The 17,738-nt window shown below is 38.4% G+C and overlaps 2 protein-coding genes across 2 annotated transcripts; both read left to right on the top strand.

Moving 5' to 3' along the window:
• Nucleotides 1-1,323: 1,323 nt before the first annotated feature.
• LOC147631479 (uncharacterized) lies at nucleotides 1,324-2,577 on the top strand. The gene is made up of 2 exons (XM_086809192.1): nucleotides 1,324-2,187; nucleotides 2,419-2,577. Exons 1-2 carry the CDS (start codon nucleotides 1,324-1,326, stop codon nucleotides 2,575-2,577), a joined length of 1,023 nt encoding a protein of 340 aa, XP_086665318.1.
• Nucleotides 2,578-16,547: 13,970 nt separating this feature from the next.
• On the top strand, nucleotides 16,548-17,465 carry LOC147631478 (uncharacterized). Its single transcript, XM_086809106.1, has one exon. The coding sequence runs from the start codon at nucleotides 16,661-16,663 to the stop codon at nucleotides 17,282-17,284; it is 624 nt and encodes a 207-aa protein (XP_086665232.1). The 5' UTR covers nucleotides 16,548-16,660; the 3' UTR covers nucleotides 17,285-17,465.
• The last annotated feature ends 273 nt before the right edge of the window (nucleotides 17,466-17,738 follow it).

Here is a 17,738-nt window from a genome sequence, read left to right as displayed (position 1 = left end):
TTTATATGCTTCAAAGCTTGAGGATTCAACACATGATTAAGTTGGGATCATTGAGGGGTTGATGGATGGATGTGCTGGGAAGGAAGGGATCCCGTGTATTGTAGTAAAGATCAAGGGAAAGAACATTGAATACAACTTGGATCTCTTATCTTTTCAATCTACACATATAAAAGAGGATGAAGTATACTCTTTGAGAGCAATGGGTTGGAGCCTCCCAGAGGAGATATCAGGCACACAGGGCATAATAGCTACATTTAAGTCTATCAAGCATAGTGAACTTCTTTTTCCTACAAAACATGGTGTTCGACCAAAGAAGAGGACAAAGATTCAAGATGCACAAGCACAATCAATAGCTTCAAACTCACAGGCTCTTGGTGTGAGTGTACCTCCTAACACTCCTCTAGACAACACAAACCAATCTTCAAAGGCACAAGTAATCCAAGTAACACCTTTGGTGTCACTTGAAGTCAAGGGTGTTGAAAGAACCTTTGACTTTCCGGACATGGTTAAGAAGAAGGGTAAAAAGGATGGTTCAGGATTTCACATGTTTGAAAAATACTTTCCATTTGGCTCAACCACACAGTTTCCTATTGATGTTGGTAGATGCTATGAGGCACCACCTTTATATGCCTATAGAACACTTTGTTGGGATTATGTGCAAAATTTGACATCATCTTTTGTAAAGAATCCCATGAATCCAGCAACAGTAGCATACCTCATGCCCTTTTTGGAGGAGAGTGATGTGAAGCGACCCATGCATCGTGACAAGGTGGAAGTGGATAAGCTACATTCTTACTCCTATTGGATCATATCAGGTCTTCACTCAATCCATGCGACAAAGATCTATATCCTAAGTAGCACTCATCGATGCCTAGCAACCAAACATCTATATGCCACAAGGAATGCAAGAATCTTGGTGGACTGTCCTGCTGAAATGTGCATTGAGCTTTCTAGGATGACAAATATGGAATCCCACAATGTTATGAAGAATGGTCCTTATCTTGAGCAACTTCAACAAGTAAGGGATCAATGGATAGCATTTGGGAATGAATATGGAATCCCACAATGTTATGAAGAATGGTCCTTATCTTGAGCAACTTCAACAAGTAAGGGATCAATGGATAGCATTTGGGTCACCACCAAAACCTCAACAAGGGCTTCCAAAGGGTAGTCCTCAAAGAGTACCATGGGAGGTAATGATGTACAACCTTAGCTTGTCTTATTCAAGGTGCATTTGGTGTTTTCTTTCTCATTTCATATTTTTATTTTTGATAGAGATTTATAGAATACATTGGAGAAAAGTGTGCATCACGTGATTGTCATATGATAGTGAGCACACAAGAGATATTTGATGGTTGGATTACCATCATGAAGAGATACTCAAAGGGGGAGCTTTCATCTCAAGAGGATACCACCACAAAGAAGGGAAGGCAGCCTTCTCCCACAACTTTTCGTTGCCTTATGGGTCTAAAGGATGGGGACATCCTCACATTACAAAAGGAAGTTAATGATGGACACATCATCTTTCTTAGAAACAAATGGGACAAAGAGGATGTTGTTGACATGGAGACAAGGGCAAAGCAAATCAAGCAAGATAGGGTGCTCCATGAGGAGCTAGTTTCTCTCTTCAATGCCTCAACTCATGCTAGCAATAGTATGATGAAGAGTTGGGAAGATCTTGTTGCTGAATACGACATCACCAACGATGTATACACAAAGATTTTAGGTGTTTGCAGTGATTGGGTGTCAAAAAAGCTCACACGTGGGGCTGATGCAGGACCATTGCCAAATGGTGCAAAAGACATTGTGAACTTTCTTATTGTGAAGAAGCAAGATCCTCTTCATTCTTCTACTAGCTTACCTTGGCAAGTATATATTGTGGGGTGCAACCTTGAGGCATTCGATCTTATATACAATGTGTATAAAGATCCTATTACCATTGGTGTGGTTGTCCTAGAAGCGGCACATGGAGTTGGGGGCATGACATGGGATTCTATCATGTTTGGAAAGGTGGTCTTCACATTGTTAAAAATGACATGTGAGCCTAAACAATTCATTTTGTTGTCATTTCTCAACCGCAAACAAATGGCAGCTATGGAGGAGGCCCTTGAGAATCTTTCATGCAAGTACCATATGCAAGTTGGAAGTGTTGACTTCCTACCAATGGCCAAGAGTCTTGCTTTTGGGGTCATGGATTCATTTGTTGTGTTGACACTTGTGACCATGGAGAAAAGCTTCATCAATCTAGATCGATATGTTGGAAATTCCAACAAGCCATGCATTTTGGATAATGAATCCATTGAAGCCATTGACAAAGAAGGAAAGGATGGAGAGCTTGAAGAAGAACAAACTATTGCAAAGGCCATATTTAGAAAGAAAAAGAAGGTAGAGCAAAGAGAGATTGAAGCGGTATGTTAGAGAGCCCATGAGAGCGCCAACCCACCTACAAGTGCTCAAGAGGTTCCTCCCATTGGTGCTCTAGCTCTTGACCTACCGCCGGAGGGTGTGGATGAATCAAGCCAAGACATAGCAAATATTATTATGAAAGAGAGGTTGAAGGCTACTTCAGGTGTTTGAACCTCTCTATCTCTAACTTTTGTCACTGAGAACACTATGGTGTAAGGTTGAACTTGTGTTTTGGAGGATGATTTCATGACATAACATTTCCTACATATTTTCTCATTGTGTGGTGCTATCTAAAGCAAGCCTTACAAGCCTATTTCTCTCAGTTTTGTGTTTATTGTTTAAGAGTCCTTATTTTTAGAAATATTTTCATCATATTGTACCTAAAATTGGTTGCAAAAAGTTTGTGCTTCTGTATTAAAATACAAGTATGAAGTACATGATAATGTTGGAAGAAATATTTTCTTGTATGGTATAGCTAGAATGCTTCAATCAATTACTATTACATTACTTTGATCCAAATGTTGGTATTGGTTTTCTCTAAAGTTTTGTGTCCTTCAATATTTTGCCATGTGGTCAAATATATTAGAAGAAAATGTTTTGTGTCATACAACTACATTGAGTTTTTCAATTTCAATTGCAGTGCTTTGATTGAAACATTGGTATGACTTGTATTATCAAAGGTGTCAATGTGGTGTCTATTGATATTAGGCCACATGATCTAATATTTTTTCTCTTGAAATATGTTTTTCTAAGTATGCTCAACATGCATGTCCTACATGCACATCAATGTGGAATATTGTAGCATCTGTGTATGGAAAAATATTCTAAAATGTTCATTGCAACTATATACATTGTTGTATCTTAATTCAATAGTCATATAATATTACTTTTTGAGATTTTTTTGCCACATGGTCAAAAATATATTTTGATGAAGTATCTACCATCCATGCATACTATTTGCATATTAAATTTAATGTCTTATACAATGTACATATGGAATAGTACAATAAACTTAGCCCTATTGAACTATATATAATGTTTTTATCTTAGCTTACTAGCTCTAAAATGAAAAAAAAATCTTGTAAGAGACTAGATGTCTATTTTATTCTTAACCTTTGTGTTGTATGATAGAATGATTCAAATTTGACTAAGAATAGTCTATTTGCATATTTGGCAGATTTAAGCAGAGCAAACAAAGTAAGTGATGTGGCCTTGGCGAAAAGTGCTACCAAACTATGTGTGATACTTGATCTCAATGGTCTTCTTTTACAACGTTGTTTTTCCACATCAAAGAGGTTCCAAAGTTTTCGAGTGGGCAAGCAATGGGTTGTTCTTCGACCAGGATGCATTGAGTTTCTTGAAGCTACATTTGCAAGATTCCAAGTGGGAGTTTGGTCTACAGCTTCACGCAAAAATGTCATCGCAATAATCAATTGCTTGGAGAGCTATGCAAAAAGGAGATATCCCTTTTTCATGATTTGGGGACAGGAGAAATGCCATACGCATCCACTCAAGATCATCTATCGGCCAGACAAGATGGGGGTGGAAGCAATGTTCAAGCCCCTTCAGTATGTGTGGAACGAATATGGCAATGTTTGTGAACATAGCAAGACTATTTTGATAGATGATAGTCCCTACAAGGGGTGTCCTAACCCTCTTGATGAGAACTGCATCTATCCACAGACATTTGATGTTAACCAAGGAGACTCAATATTGATTGAGGAACTTCTACCCTACTTGACTCGCTTAAGTGGATCCCATAATGCACGTGAAGTCATAAAATTTGATCGATATGGACTTGAGCCAGTTCAATATGGACATGAGTTGTACACACAATTCAAGGTTGTGATTGACACATGGCTTAAAGGAGATGATAATGCTATGTCATCTTCATCATCAGTACAACCCAACAACATCAATCATGGAGATGGAATATATATGAAACAATCTTCAATCACTTCTTGCTTGAAGAGATCATCAATTATACAAGGATCATCATCAAGAGTCTCAATTCATCCAACCCATCCATTGGGTGTCTCACAAGTATCGAGGTTAAAGCGGATTCCTTTGGTTTCTACTCTAAAGGATATGGACGCAATGCAACTTGCTCATCAGCTAGGATATAAGGAAGCAATGCAACTTGCTCATCAGCTAGGATATAAGGAAGACTACATAAATGGTCGTGTAGCTAGACACTTCATAAAAAACCTTCAAAAATTGTACTTTCCACGAAAATGATGTGACACAAAAATAATACACTCTTTTCTACAACTTGTACCTTGGTGTTTATAAATGCGTTCAACATCAGAGAGACTAGCTCAAGATTTCTGGATTGTGATTTCATGGAAGAATTCATTGTATTATATACAAGCTCCTCAATGAAGAATGATATTCTAAATGTAATTTGATGGAGAAAATGTGTTTTTATGAAAAGGTATACTAATTGTGCTTTGATATTAAATGAATGCGTGCATGAATGCAAAATATACTAGAAAAGTTTAAATCTCAAATTAGTCTCAGTATTGTTGTTTTGAATTTTATTTTCAAGTATATTGTTGAAGTTATATTGGAAGAAGCAATTTCTTGTATGGTAGCTAGAATGCTTGAATCAATTCCAATTGCATTACTTTGATCCAAATATTTGTCTAAAGTGTTGGATCTTTTTTTTGTATCATATAGCTACAATGCTTTTGCCAATTGCAATTGCACTGCTTTGATCGAAATATTGGTATGACTCATATTATCAAAGGTATCAAGTTGGTGTCTATTGATATTTGGTCACATGGTCGAATATTTTTCCTCTTAAAATATGTTTTTCTAAGTATGATCTACACATATGTCCTATATGCATATTAATGTGGAAGTGTTGTAGCATGTGTGTATGGAAATATATTCTAAAATGTTCATTGCAACTATATGCATTGTTGCTTCTTAATTCAATAGTCCTATAATATTGTCTTTTGTGATCTTTGGCCACACGGTCAAAAATATACTTTTATGAAGTATCTTGTGGTCATGTAGCTAGACACTTCATTAAAAAACTTTAGAATTTTACCTTCCGCAAAAATGATGTGACAAGGCAACAATACATTCATGTCTCTAACTTATACCTTGGTGTTTATAAATTCTTTCAACATTGGAGACTAGCTCAAGGTTTTTGGGTTGTGATTTCATAGAAGACTTGATTATTTTGTAAACAAGATCATCGTGGAAGAGTGATATTCTAACTATATTTTGATGGAGAGAACGGGCTTTGATGAAAAAATATACCAACTGTGCTTTGATATTAAATGACTGCAGTATGAATGCAAAGTATACTAGATATATTAAATCTCAAATTAGTCTCATTATTGTTGTTTTGATTTTTATTTTCAAGGGTAACGTAGATATCCTTTTTCCAACTTAGAAACATTCAGCACAAATATAGACAAAAAGAATATAGTGTGCTTTGATCTCAAATAATTCTAAGTAATATTTTTTGGGATTTTCTTTTCGAGACTATTAACCACACATACATATTCTTTCCAACTTACTAGAAAGAGCTAACCAGAATTATAACCATACTATTATATTGTATGGCGACTATGCATATGTAGTCAAAGGTCAAGGATTGGAGAGAGAGAGAGAGAGAGAGAGAGAGAGAATGCATTGATGTCCAAGCATCATGTATTAATATAAAGTGAAGTAAAGAAGAAATTCCTTATGAAAACACACATACTCTAGTTTTCTAGTTATTTTTTTCAACATTTAATTTGCTTTATTCTCATAGATAAGGTAAACTTGTAGGTTTGGCTATAAAAATACAAATATTTCTATACAGAATGCACAAAAAATAGGTCTATTTCTCAAAGTGGGACTTAGGAAATTCCCAAATTCCCCAATATGGTGTTTCAAGGCCATCAATAGCAATTAGATTCAAGCCAAGAAACATAAGATTTGACTAAACATTGAATGCTTAATCTCTGTTTTACCAAAGTCACCTACAGATTTGATGAAGATCTTGGATCTCACTATAGACTTGATCAAATCAAATTCTGTCTTCATTCATCAGCTTGTAGAGCACCCTTGAAAACCCCTAGGGCCAAGAGGAATTAGAGCAATTTGATCTGGAGTAGACAAGATCTCATTTTTCCTCAAAAAAAGGTGCCTGCAGATTCGCGATTTTCAGTAGCTTGCATTAGCGGTTTGCGGGTTTGTCTTGATGGGCTAAAAAACAAGGGTGATAGCTATGTGTGGCTAAAGTGGTTTGGGATAATTTTATGTATGTAGGGAGATAGAGCACCTCCACCAGCAGGGGGTACAGAAGGTTTGTTGACAGAGGTAAAAATCTCATTATCTACTAATCTTAATTAGCCAAGTGATTAGCAAGATAATGGGCTCATAAACTCTGATGGATTCTAGGCTAGAGGCTCTGATGCCATGTTAAAATTACAACAATGTGATGAGCTATGGTGGATCAAATGCTAGAATCAACATCATTAACAAAGAGATTAGATGATAATTAAGACATGATTAGTGAGCAATCAACAGATGATTAGTTAGTAATTAACAAAGAGATTAGATGATAATTAAGATATGATTAAATGATAATTAAGATGTGATTAGTGAGTAATTAATTGATAGCTTAATGTAGGCATGGATAATAAAAAACCAGCAAATTCTCTTTAGGCCAATGCCTCAATTTATAGAGTTTACATCAGCCAAGCATCTAATCCCATTGATTTCGCCTTGATTTACTCCACCTCTTTTCCTTGATTCTCTCCACCTCTTCCCAAAATATCTCCACACCTCTCCTAAATCTCCTCATGCTACCCTTTATTCTTTCCTAGTAGATTCTTCTCACCTTTTCATAGGTTCTCTCACATTTAGAGATTCTCTTTTACAGCCTCTAGCCAAGGGCTTGTTCCCGCACGCACCCTATTCACTTGTATATTTCAACACCTCCCCTCAAGAAGTGAATACTCCTAGCACACCTGGACCCTATACCAAGTTTCCCTCTTACTTGATAGTCCGAGACCAGCGCCTAGCACACCTCCCCTCAAGTGAATAATCTTTAGCACACCTGGACCCTATACCAAATTTCCCTTTTACTTGATAGTCCATGATCAGTGCCTCAAATCCCTAAACTCATAGTCCTTGACACTCTCTCTCTCTCTCTGTGTCCAAGGCTACTACAAGTGCCCGTGACCTTGACTAAAGTGCTCACACATACATCTACCACATGGCCTACATCATCGGTGGCTCAGAGGTGGTTTTACTCTGTTGGGGCAGGTTACATAGGGTTGTGGGGTCTCTCTCTCTCTCTCTCTCTCTCTCTCTCTCTCTCTCTCTCTCTCTCTCTCTCTCTCTCTCTCTCTCTCTCTCTCTCTGAGATTTTCACATGGCTCCTCACTCTTTGGAGCCTCACATCTTCTCTTATCTTAAGTCTTCTTGTTGTGGGGCTGCTTCTCTTCACGCGTCCATGTATTCCTCTTCTTTTAGTCTTCTTGTTGTGGCAGCTTCTCTTCAGGCGTCCATGTCTTCCTTCAATCCTTCGTCTAGCTCTTCTTCTCTGTGCGGATCCTCCTCTTGGAAAGAGATGTTCTTCTTCTTTCATGGCTGGGGCCATGAGCTTGTCTATTAGTTCCTGCTCCATGTGAGCAACATGTTTTAATGTATTGTTGACAGTTCTTTTGGGCTTTTGATGTTTATCTTGTGTCATTATGCAATGCAAACCCAAATCTATGCGGGAGGTCTTACCTCTTGCCTTATTCTGGACAAGGGCAGTGTCTGATCCCATTTTTACACCGATGTAATGTGCCCAATACATAATGCATATAGCATTCATTCTTATGCACATTCCCAAATGCAACTCTGGCTATGAATAATCTTGAATTTGAGTGTGATTTGCAGGCATTAACCAAGGGGTAAATGCAAAATAATGATTACCATAAATTTATCAACATAATTTTACCAAAAATTACATTAAATCAAGGGTAACTAATTTGTACAAAGTGGTTGGAGTATCAAACCATCTCCGAATCGCAATCTGAAGTTATAGGGATTTGTATCAAATACCTAATGGTTAATTTGAACCCTCAATTGTACCAAAATACAGTGATTAGCATTGATTAATCACTGATTAGCAAATTAATTCTCTCTTTTGTGTGCAAAAAACAGAGTATGCGGGGAGCCCAGATCTGAGACCTTAGAGTTCAAATGAGCTCAAATCCTTTCGAGGCCATCAATAGCAATTAGTCTAGTAGAGTATTTAGCCAAGAAACACAAGATTTGACCAAACATTGAATGCTTAATCTCTATTTTACCAAAGTCACCTCCTGCAGATTTGATGAAGAGCTTGGATCTCAATGTAGACTTGATCAAATCAAATTCTGTCTTCATCAAGTTGTAGAGCACCATTGAAAACCTTTAGGGCCAAGAGGAATTAGAGCAATTTGATCTGGAGTAGACAAGATCTCATTTTTCCTCAAAAAAAAGTGCCTGTAGATTCATGATTTTTAGCAGCTGGCGTTGGCGGTTTGCAGGTTTTTCTTGATGGGCTGAAGCACAAGGGTGATAGCTATGTGTGGCTAAAGTGGTTTGGGCTAATTTGATGTATGTAGGGAGATAGAGCTCCTCCACCAACTGAGGGTACAGAGGGTTTGTTGACAAAGAGGTAAAAATATAATTATCTACTAATCCTAATTAGCCAAGTGATTAGCAAGATAATGGACTCATTAACTTGATGGATTCTAGGCTAGGCTCTGATACCATGTTAAAATTACAACAATGTGAGGAGCTGTGGTGGATCAAATTCTAGAATCAACATCATTAACAAAGAGATTAGATGATAATTAAGACGTGATTAGTGAGTAATTAAAAATTGATAGCTTAATGTAGGCATGGATAATCAAAAACCAGCAAATTCTCATTAGGTCAATCCCTCAAGTTATAGAGTTTACATCCAAGCATCTAAGCATCTAATGCCTCAATTTATAGAGTTTACATCCAAGCATCTAATCCCACTGATTTTTCCTTGATTTACTCCACCTGTTTTGCTTGATTCTCTCCACCTCTTCCCAGAATATCTCTACACCTCCTAAATCTCCTCATGCTACCCTTTATTCTCTCCTAGTAGATTCTTCTCACCTTTTCACAAGTTCTCTCACATTTACAGATTCTCTTTTACAGCCTCTAGCCAAGGGCTTGTTCCCGCACACACCCTATTCACTGGTATATTCCAACCTCCCCTCAAGTGAATACTCCTAGCACACCTGGACCCTATACCAAGTTTCCCTCTTACTTGATAGTCCGCGACCAGCGCCTAGCATACCTCCCCTCAAGTGAATAATCTTTAGCACACCTAGACCCTATACCAAGTTTCCCTTTTACTTGATAGTCCGCGACCAGTGCCTCAAATCCCTAAACTCATAGTCCTTGACACACTCTCTCTCTCTCTCTCTCTTTGTGTCCAAGGCTACTACAAGTGCCCTTGACCTTGACTAAATTGCTCATACATACATCTACCACACATGGCCTACATCATCGGTGGCTCAGAGGTGGTTTTACTCTGTTGGGGCAGGTTACATAGGGTTGTGGGGTTTCTCTCTCTCTCTCTCTCTCTCTCTCTCTCTTAGAGATTTTCACATGGCTCCTCACTCTTTGGAGCCTCACATCTTCTCTTGTCTTAAGTCTTCTTGTTGTGGGGAAGCTTCTCTTCACACGTCCATGTCTTCCTCTTCTTTCAGTCTTCTTGTTGTTGCAGCTTCTCTTCACGTGTCCGTGTCTTTCTTTAATGCCTTGTCTAGCTCTTCTTCTCGGTGTGGATCCTCTCTTGGAAAGAGATGTTCTTCTTCTTTCATGGCTGGGGCCATGAGCTTGTCCGTTAGTTCTTGCTCCATGTGCGCAACATGTTTTAATGTATTGTTGACAGTTCTTTTGGGCTTTTAATGTTTATCTTGTGTCATTATGCAATGCAAACCCAAATCTATGCGGGAGGTCTTACCTCTTGCCTTATTCTGGACAAGGACAGTGTCTGATCCCATTTTTACACTGATGTAATGTGCCCAATACATAATGCATATAGCATTCATTCTTATGCACATTCCCAAATGCAACTTTGGCTGTGAATAATCTTGAATTTGAGTGTGATTTGCAGGCATTAACTAAGGGATAAATGTAAAATGATGATTACCACAAATTTATCAGCATAATTTTACCAGAAATTACATTAAATCAAGGGTAACCAATTTATACGGAATGGTTGGAGTATCAAACCATCTCTGAATTGCAATCTGAAGTTATAGGGATCTGTATCAAATACCTAATGGTTAATTTGAACCCTCAATTGTACCAAAATATAGTGATTAGTATTGATTAATCACTGATTAGCAAATTAATCCTTTATTTTGTGTGCAAAAGACAGAGTATGCGGGGATCCCAGATCTGAGGCCTTAGAGTTTAAATGAGCTCAAATCCTTTCAAGGCCATCAATAGCAATTAGTCTAGTAGAGGATTAAGCCAAGAAACACAAGATTTGACCACACATTGAATGCTTCATCTCTGTTTTACAAAAGTCACCTGCTGCTTCTGCAGATTTAATGAAGAGCTTGGATCTCACTGTAGACTTGATCAAATCAAATTCTATCTTCATCAGCTTGTAGAGCACCCTTGAAAACCCATAGGGCCAAGAGGAATTAGAGCAATTTGATCTAGAGTAGACAAGATCTCATTTTTCCTCAAAAAAAGGTACCTGTAGATTCACGATTTTCAACAGCTTGCATTCGCGGTTTGCAAGTTTGTCTTGATGGGCTAAAGCACAAGAGTGATAGCTATGTGTGGCTAAAGTGGTTTGGGCTAAATTGATGTATGTAGGGAGATAGAACTCCTCCACCAGCTGGGGGTACAGAAGGTTTGTTGACAAACAAAGACGTAAAAATCTAATTATCTACTAATCTTAATTAGCCAAGTGATTAGGAAGATAATGGGCTCATAAACTTGATGGATTCTAGGCTAGGCTATGATACCATGTTAAAATTACAGCAATGTGATGAGCTATGGTGGATCAAATGCTAGAATCAATATCATTAACAAAGAGATTAGACGATAATTAAGTCGTGATTAGTGAGCAACTAACTGATAGCTTAATGTAGGCATGGATAATAAAAAACCAGCAAATTCTCATTAGGCCAATGCCTCAATTTATAGAGTTTACATCCAAGCATCTAATCCCACTGATTTCTCCTTGATTTACTCCACCTCTTTTGCTTGATTCTCTCCACCTCTTCCGAGAATATCTCCACACCTCCTAAATCTCCTCATGCTACCCTTTATTCTCTCCTAGTAGATTCTTCTCACCTTTTCACAGGTTCTCTCACATTTACAGATTCTCTTTTACAGCCTCTAGCCAAGGGCTTGTTCCCAGACACACCCTATTCACTTGTATATTTCAACACCACCTGTACACAAAATTATGTTTCATAAACTTTCTGAACTGGTCGTTGAACATTTGATTTAGTGCCTTACATGACATTTCCTTGTGTATTAACTCTTTCCTCTTCTTTGTCTTGCCACCATCATCAGTGGTTCCACATTCTATGTCTTGAAAGATCTTCACGGTGACAAGCCAACCAACATATGCAGATTCAGCTGGGCAAACTGCTATGTTTCGAGGGCCATATACAATGCAACTCCCCATAAGACACTTTAAAGCATGGAAGATAGTACCTTCAACTTTGGGACATAGGATGGATTCCCATGCACTTGTGATGCTATTGTAAGACTTCTCTATAGCCTTGCACCCACTTGGCTGAGAACCCACATTACAAATGACACAATCACATTGACATGCTTTGCCATGCAATCCAAAAGCAGATCCTCTAATCTAGTTCAACGCATCTTTTAAGAATACCATCTGAACATGTGTTATGCAACAACAAGTGCATTGATCCTTAAGCTTGCGTACAAAGTATGGCTTTAATTTCTTGAAAGCTTGTTGATGAACTGGTGCCTATGGATGCATCTCCTTAAACAACAAATATAGTTCAACCTACAGTACAAAACCATCGTAGAGCAAATTTAACATTTGGTTTGAAACTAGTTTGTAGCTATAGGTTCCTAGGTGTATGTAGTTGGTTCACCAACTGGTATCCTATTGGTTTAACACCAGTATCATATTGTTTCAAAATTGGTGTTGTCTAAAGAAAAGCTGATCTTTACCTTATATCTAATGCATGTTGCATAGAGCTAATGTTCCAAACGGTATCATATCGGTACAAAACACAGGTATCATATGGCCACCCTAATTTCTCCTTCTTATCTTTACTCGGTATCATACCAGTGTTCAACCGGTATAATACCGATTAGAAAACTTGCTAAATATAGAGTACATTAGAGGAGACCATGCTCTTAAGCCAGTATGATAGCAGTGCTTAACTGGCAATTGGTCTTTTCCCTATTAGTAGTGTTAGTTTTATATAGCTATCATTCCACAAACGGTATCATATTGGTTTGGGAGCGGTATGATACTGTGAAAAGCCAGTTAAGCTTGTTTTTGCTATAGCCTAAGTGTATATAGCTTGTTTTCGATCAGGTATCTTACTAGTTTAATACCAATCTCTTACTGGTTTTACACCGATTTTCTTGCTTTTGTTTATTGTTGCCCCAAGTTGAAAATCGTTTAGAACCATGCCTTGCCTTGTGAGGGAGGATGGTTTCTTTTTATTTGCTAGATTTTATAGTCCTAAACTTCCCCAAGTAGTCCAAGAGCTATAGGTTGACTGACTAAAAATATGATAGTAAGACATAATACACATAGACACATGATAAAAGAAGGAAACAACACAAATACAAGGATGATAGAATCATAGAAGAGTGAGAATTTGGCATTTGTTTATATACTAGTTGGAAACATCTAATCTAGTATCTCAATCTATTTAAGGAATATGTAATGTATAAAAGCACACCAAATCAACACAGGTGTTGGAGCACGGGCTGTTGCTGTTACCTAAGATTGATCGAGAAGGTGTGTCGAATGCTTAACATAAGATTTTCTACGAAGGCGCTTATGACATACATCCTTTTTGTTTGGTGAACGAACACGAGTATGGCTTAACCAAAAATTTAAAACAAGCTCTTTCACCTCATCACTAATTATTCCTACTACACGGGCTTGCTGGTGGCATGAAGATAATGGCAAAATACCATTAGCAGAGGTTTGCAAACGCTCTCCTAGCGGTATAGAAATCACGTCTGCGTATGTTCAACTAGCTTGAAGCAATTGCAATGTTAAGAGAAGATGTATTTGTGCCGGCGTCATTCATAAGAATCATTGGAATAGACCTTTTAAGAAATAGCTCCTCAAAGTTTCTGGGCACTTTCACTACTTCAAGTGTATTTCGTATGCCCTCTATTAGACTTGTCTGGTTCCATAGTGGAAAACTGCTAGAAATTTTCTTCATGGAGCGATGTTGGAGAACCTGAGATAATATATCAAATATTGTCTTCTCGTCTAGACCCTTGGTCCGCAGATCAAAGTACTGAACAATGTCGTTACATATTTTTTGACGCTTCTGCTCGTTTGCACCATGACTTGCATTGTTCTCCTGTTCTTCTTGTACTTTAGAATTCATCCTTGCACGTTGTTCTTGCTTCTTTTGTGCATGATAATCCTTGATTGCATTGGCATAAAAATTTATGCATGACTCACAACCCTCTACGCATGCTGAACTTCTACATCTGCCTCTAAATTCTTGGGAATCTATGATGGGTAAAAGGTCCATGTTTATGTGTGTGTGTCGGTGAAACAATAGTAAGGGACATGCAATAGGCATGGAGAGCAAGCGAGTGAGAGAGAGAGAGAGAGAGAGAGAGAGAGGTGGCGAAATGAGTGCACCACGAGCTGCTTGTAACTGATTTTGTTTTCAGGCTTTTCAAACGTACAAAATGTGGGAGAAATGACTTTTCCAAATGTCTAAAAACCAGTTTAAAAGCCATGTCCAGGACATAGCTTTCGAGTCCACCTTACCATGCATCCACCCACCATAAATTGAAAGAAGCAAAGAATCAGGAGGTATGGTGAAATTCAATTCCACATAGGAAAAAGCGAGGAGAATGGAAAAGGGGGGAAAGTGAAAAGTGAGCATTAAAAATAGATATGAAATGAGATTCCCAATTCAAACTTCCATGTGACGTTTTGTAAGGACCACAAGGTACATCTGACATCTCTTTATTCTTTTAATGTGGGGCTCCAATATTATATTCCACTTTCTTGATCTTGAGAGATTTGCCAAATCTGTTAAAAAGATCTACGTTACATGTATCTGGAATCTTAGCACTCTCATTGGCTAGCCCGTTCTTTTTTAGTAATTAGTGTTTTGAGTCCAAATTTTACCTAATGAGATATATGTTATTAGGTAAAACTAAGTCATTTGTCAATTGTGTGAAACCCACATTAATCATAAAAGTAAGTGCTTAATTTTAAGAAGATAAATCAATAACAAGAGCTTATTCCTCAATGGACATACATTCGAGTCATTGATGACAACTCTACACTTAAAACAAGTGACTCAAGAATGCTCAATGGGGAGTTTCATTGTGATTGTGAATGTGTAATAGTAAATGTTCATGATGACACTAGGGTACATGGCTAACGCATGCCTAAGCCATTAAAATTGAGGTTTACCTTCTTAGGCTTATATTACGGTTGGAATGTACTTAGAGGGCTTTAGAAAGCTAAAAAATACGAGATGTGGGGCTACTGCTTTGAAAAAGTGCACTTTTTAAATTCTTGTCCTATCTTCTCTCCTTACACTTTTTATATTTAAAAATCCCAAGCTACACCCTTCCTCTCAGTTTTTCAATCGTTGCTCAACATTAAATTTTCTCTTTCCTATCTGCCACCAAAGCTTCACCTCCCCTATTTGTTACTTTCCCCAGCGCAGCAGCCCAACAACCCCTCCTCCCACCCTGGCCTCCCCCAACAACCCCTCCCCCACCCCCCAATCTAAACATCCATGATGGCTCACCATCGTGCATCCTAAATTCCATATCCCCATTTTAGACTTTAATCTAGCTAAAAAGTGTAATTTTTTTATTAAAAAAAGTTGAACCCCCTTTCACTTCATCATCAAGGTGCCCGCTAAATCATGTAGTAACGAACAACTTAAAAATGGCTTTAGTTTTTTAGTTCCGACCTCCTCTATCACTTGATCACACTCTCTAATATTTATCTTGGACCCTACACACTTTGATGTAGATTTCTCTCATTATATTTGTGGTTAATCCTCTAGGATCTCATCTTGTTATCCTTTTAGTCACTTTAATGTCTTCATGTTTGATCTTGATTTCTATCCAATCCACAATGATAGCAGAAGCTTCGTGTTCGGCTTTCTCATCAAGCCATGGCCATCTTGGCTAATCATAATCATAAGTCTAAGCACCCAGTGAAACACTCAAAATTGGACAACCTATGTGCTAGTTTTTCTTCAAAATTTTGAAATTGATTTCAAAGGAAAGCTATGATTTCGGTTGTTAAATTTTGAATTTCAAGTAAGTGCACTCTAGAGCAATTTGTTTTGTAGGAGTCCAAGCTCCAACACAATATAAACATGCAATTTGTTCCTTTAAGAAGCGCTTCGTGGATATCAATGCCCTTCAGCCGTAAGGAAGTGTAATGAGTGTAACTCATCATTATGTGCTTTTGTCTCATGCAACGACAAAAAGAAAATGGTAGAGCACAGTGTTCGAAAAAAACCCCGGTATAGTGTAATTTGCACCTGCAGATTTTTAAAACTACCTTCAAATTTGAAACTTAAGGGTATAAAAACCTGCAGATTTTGAGGGGTTGTAGAACAAAAACCTTCAAAATTTGAAAATTTTCTTTATAAATAATTTCACAATTTTTAGATGAAGGTTTTTTACTTTTTGGGAAAATAGTTTTTTTCGAACACTAGAGCTTACAAGTGTGAAGGACTCGTGTGACGTGTGGACGAAGGAGTCCTTAAAGGTTGGGCCGATTTGGCGGCTTGTGATTGGCTATACAGTACTCTGGACAGGCCAACAGCAATGCCCCGTACTCACGTCGCAGTAGACATTAAAACATCCGTATCTACCACATGAGAGAAATCACCCAGCTCTCTTTCTCTCTCTCTCTCTCTCTCGTTAATACCTCTGTCTGTCTCCCTGCTTTAGAATACCTGTGTCTGCTGGCTGTCTCCCTGCTTTAGACGCCTTGATGTAGTCGCAGTGATTATTTGCAAGAAGAGGCCGGCGAGCTATGGGCAACGCTCTACACCTCTCTTGCAAATGCGAGACCCCTGACGTTCTGTATTGCACAACCAGGCCCACTTCTAGGCGCAGCTGCGCTAGAGTCGTTCACATTGCCACTGGTGAGATTCTCGAATTCGGCCAGCCCGTCAAAGTAGGGGAGCTCATGCTTGATTACCCTAACCACTTTGTTTGCGATTCAAGCTCTTTTACCCTTGGAAACCGCGTGTTGCCTTTGCCCTCCGACGAAGACCTCCAATTCAACCATCTCTACTTTCTGCTGCCATTGCAGAAGCTTCGTGCTCGGCTTTCTCATCAAGACATGGCCGTCTTGGCTGATCGTAATCAGAAGTCTAAGCACCCAATGAAGGCTCTAATTATGCCCTTCCCGAGCTTATCTTGTGTGAGCAACAGCTACCATTGTGACATTAGTAGCCTAATTAATAACCACAAGATTGTCTTTGAATGTGAAGCTCGATCAGATTCGGACCTCCTGCCTATCACCAAACAATCTTCAATCGGCTTTTGGCGGCCCAAGCTCCAAACCATCAATGAAGACCCCCTCCTCATAGAAGTTGGTCCTTCCGAGAAGGTCTCTCGAGGGTCTAGCTGGCCGAGGTGGCTTCTTAGTTAAGGCATGTGTACATTTTAATTGTATCGGTTGATGACTCTGTACATGAGGAATGCGCTGACGATAGCAGATCAATTAGGGTATCTTCATGTCGTCTTATATTTCTAAAATCAGACACCCTGGAGTCTGCTCCAGTTCTTTATATTTATGTAAGCATATTCTGCCTCTATGCTGAATAAGAATATGTACTTATCTAACAATGACGTTGCTGCGAGTTGATATATTTGTGATGTCCTCTCTCACTCTCTCTCTCTCTCTCTCTCGTGCACAGCCTGCAAGTAGGCAGGTTTAACAGAAAAATCCTCACCGAATTAATAAATAAGTCGTGCTAAAGGCTGTTTTCATCCGACGAGAAATGGCATAGTAATACGTAAGACGATGAATGCAGGACAACACACTTCTGAATCTAGAATCTTTCATAATACAAATATTGTACTATTGATCTTATTTGCATAAG

Source organism: Cibotium barometz, chromosome 15 (assembly GCF_041138505.1).
Source record: "Cibotium barometz isolate CiBa-2024 chromosome 15, ASM4113850v1, whole genome shotgun sequence".
Taxonomy (NCBI): Eukaryota; Viridiplantae; Streptophyta; class Polypodiopsida; order Cyatheales; family Cibotiaceae; genus Cibotium; species Cibotium barometz.
The sequence above is the reverse complement of the archived record's forward strand: the minus strand, read 5'-3'. Positions and strand labels throughout refer to the sequence as shown.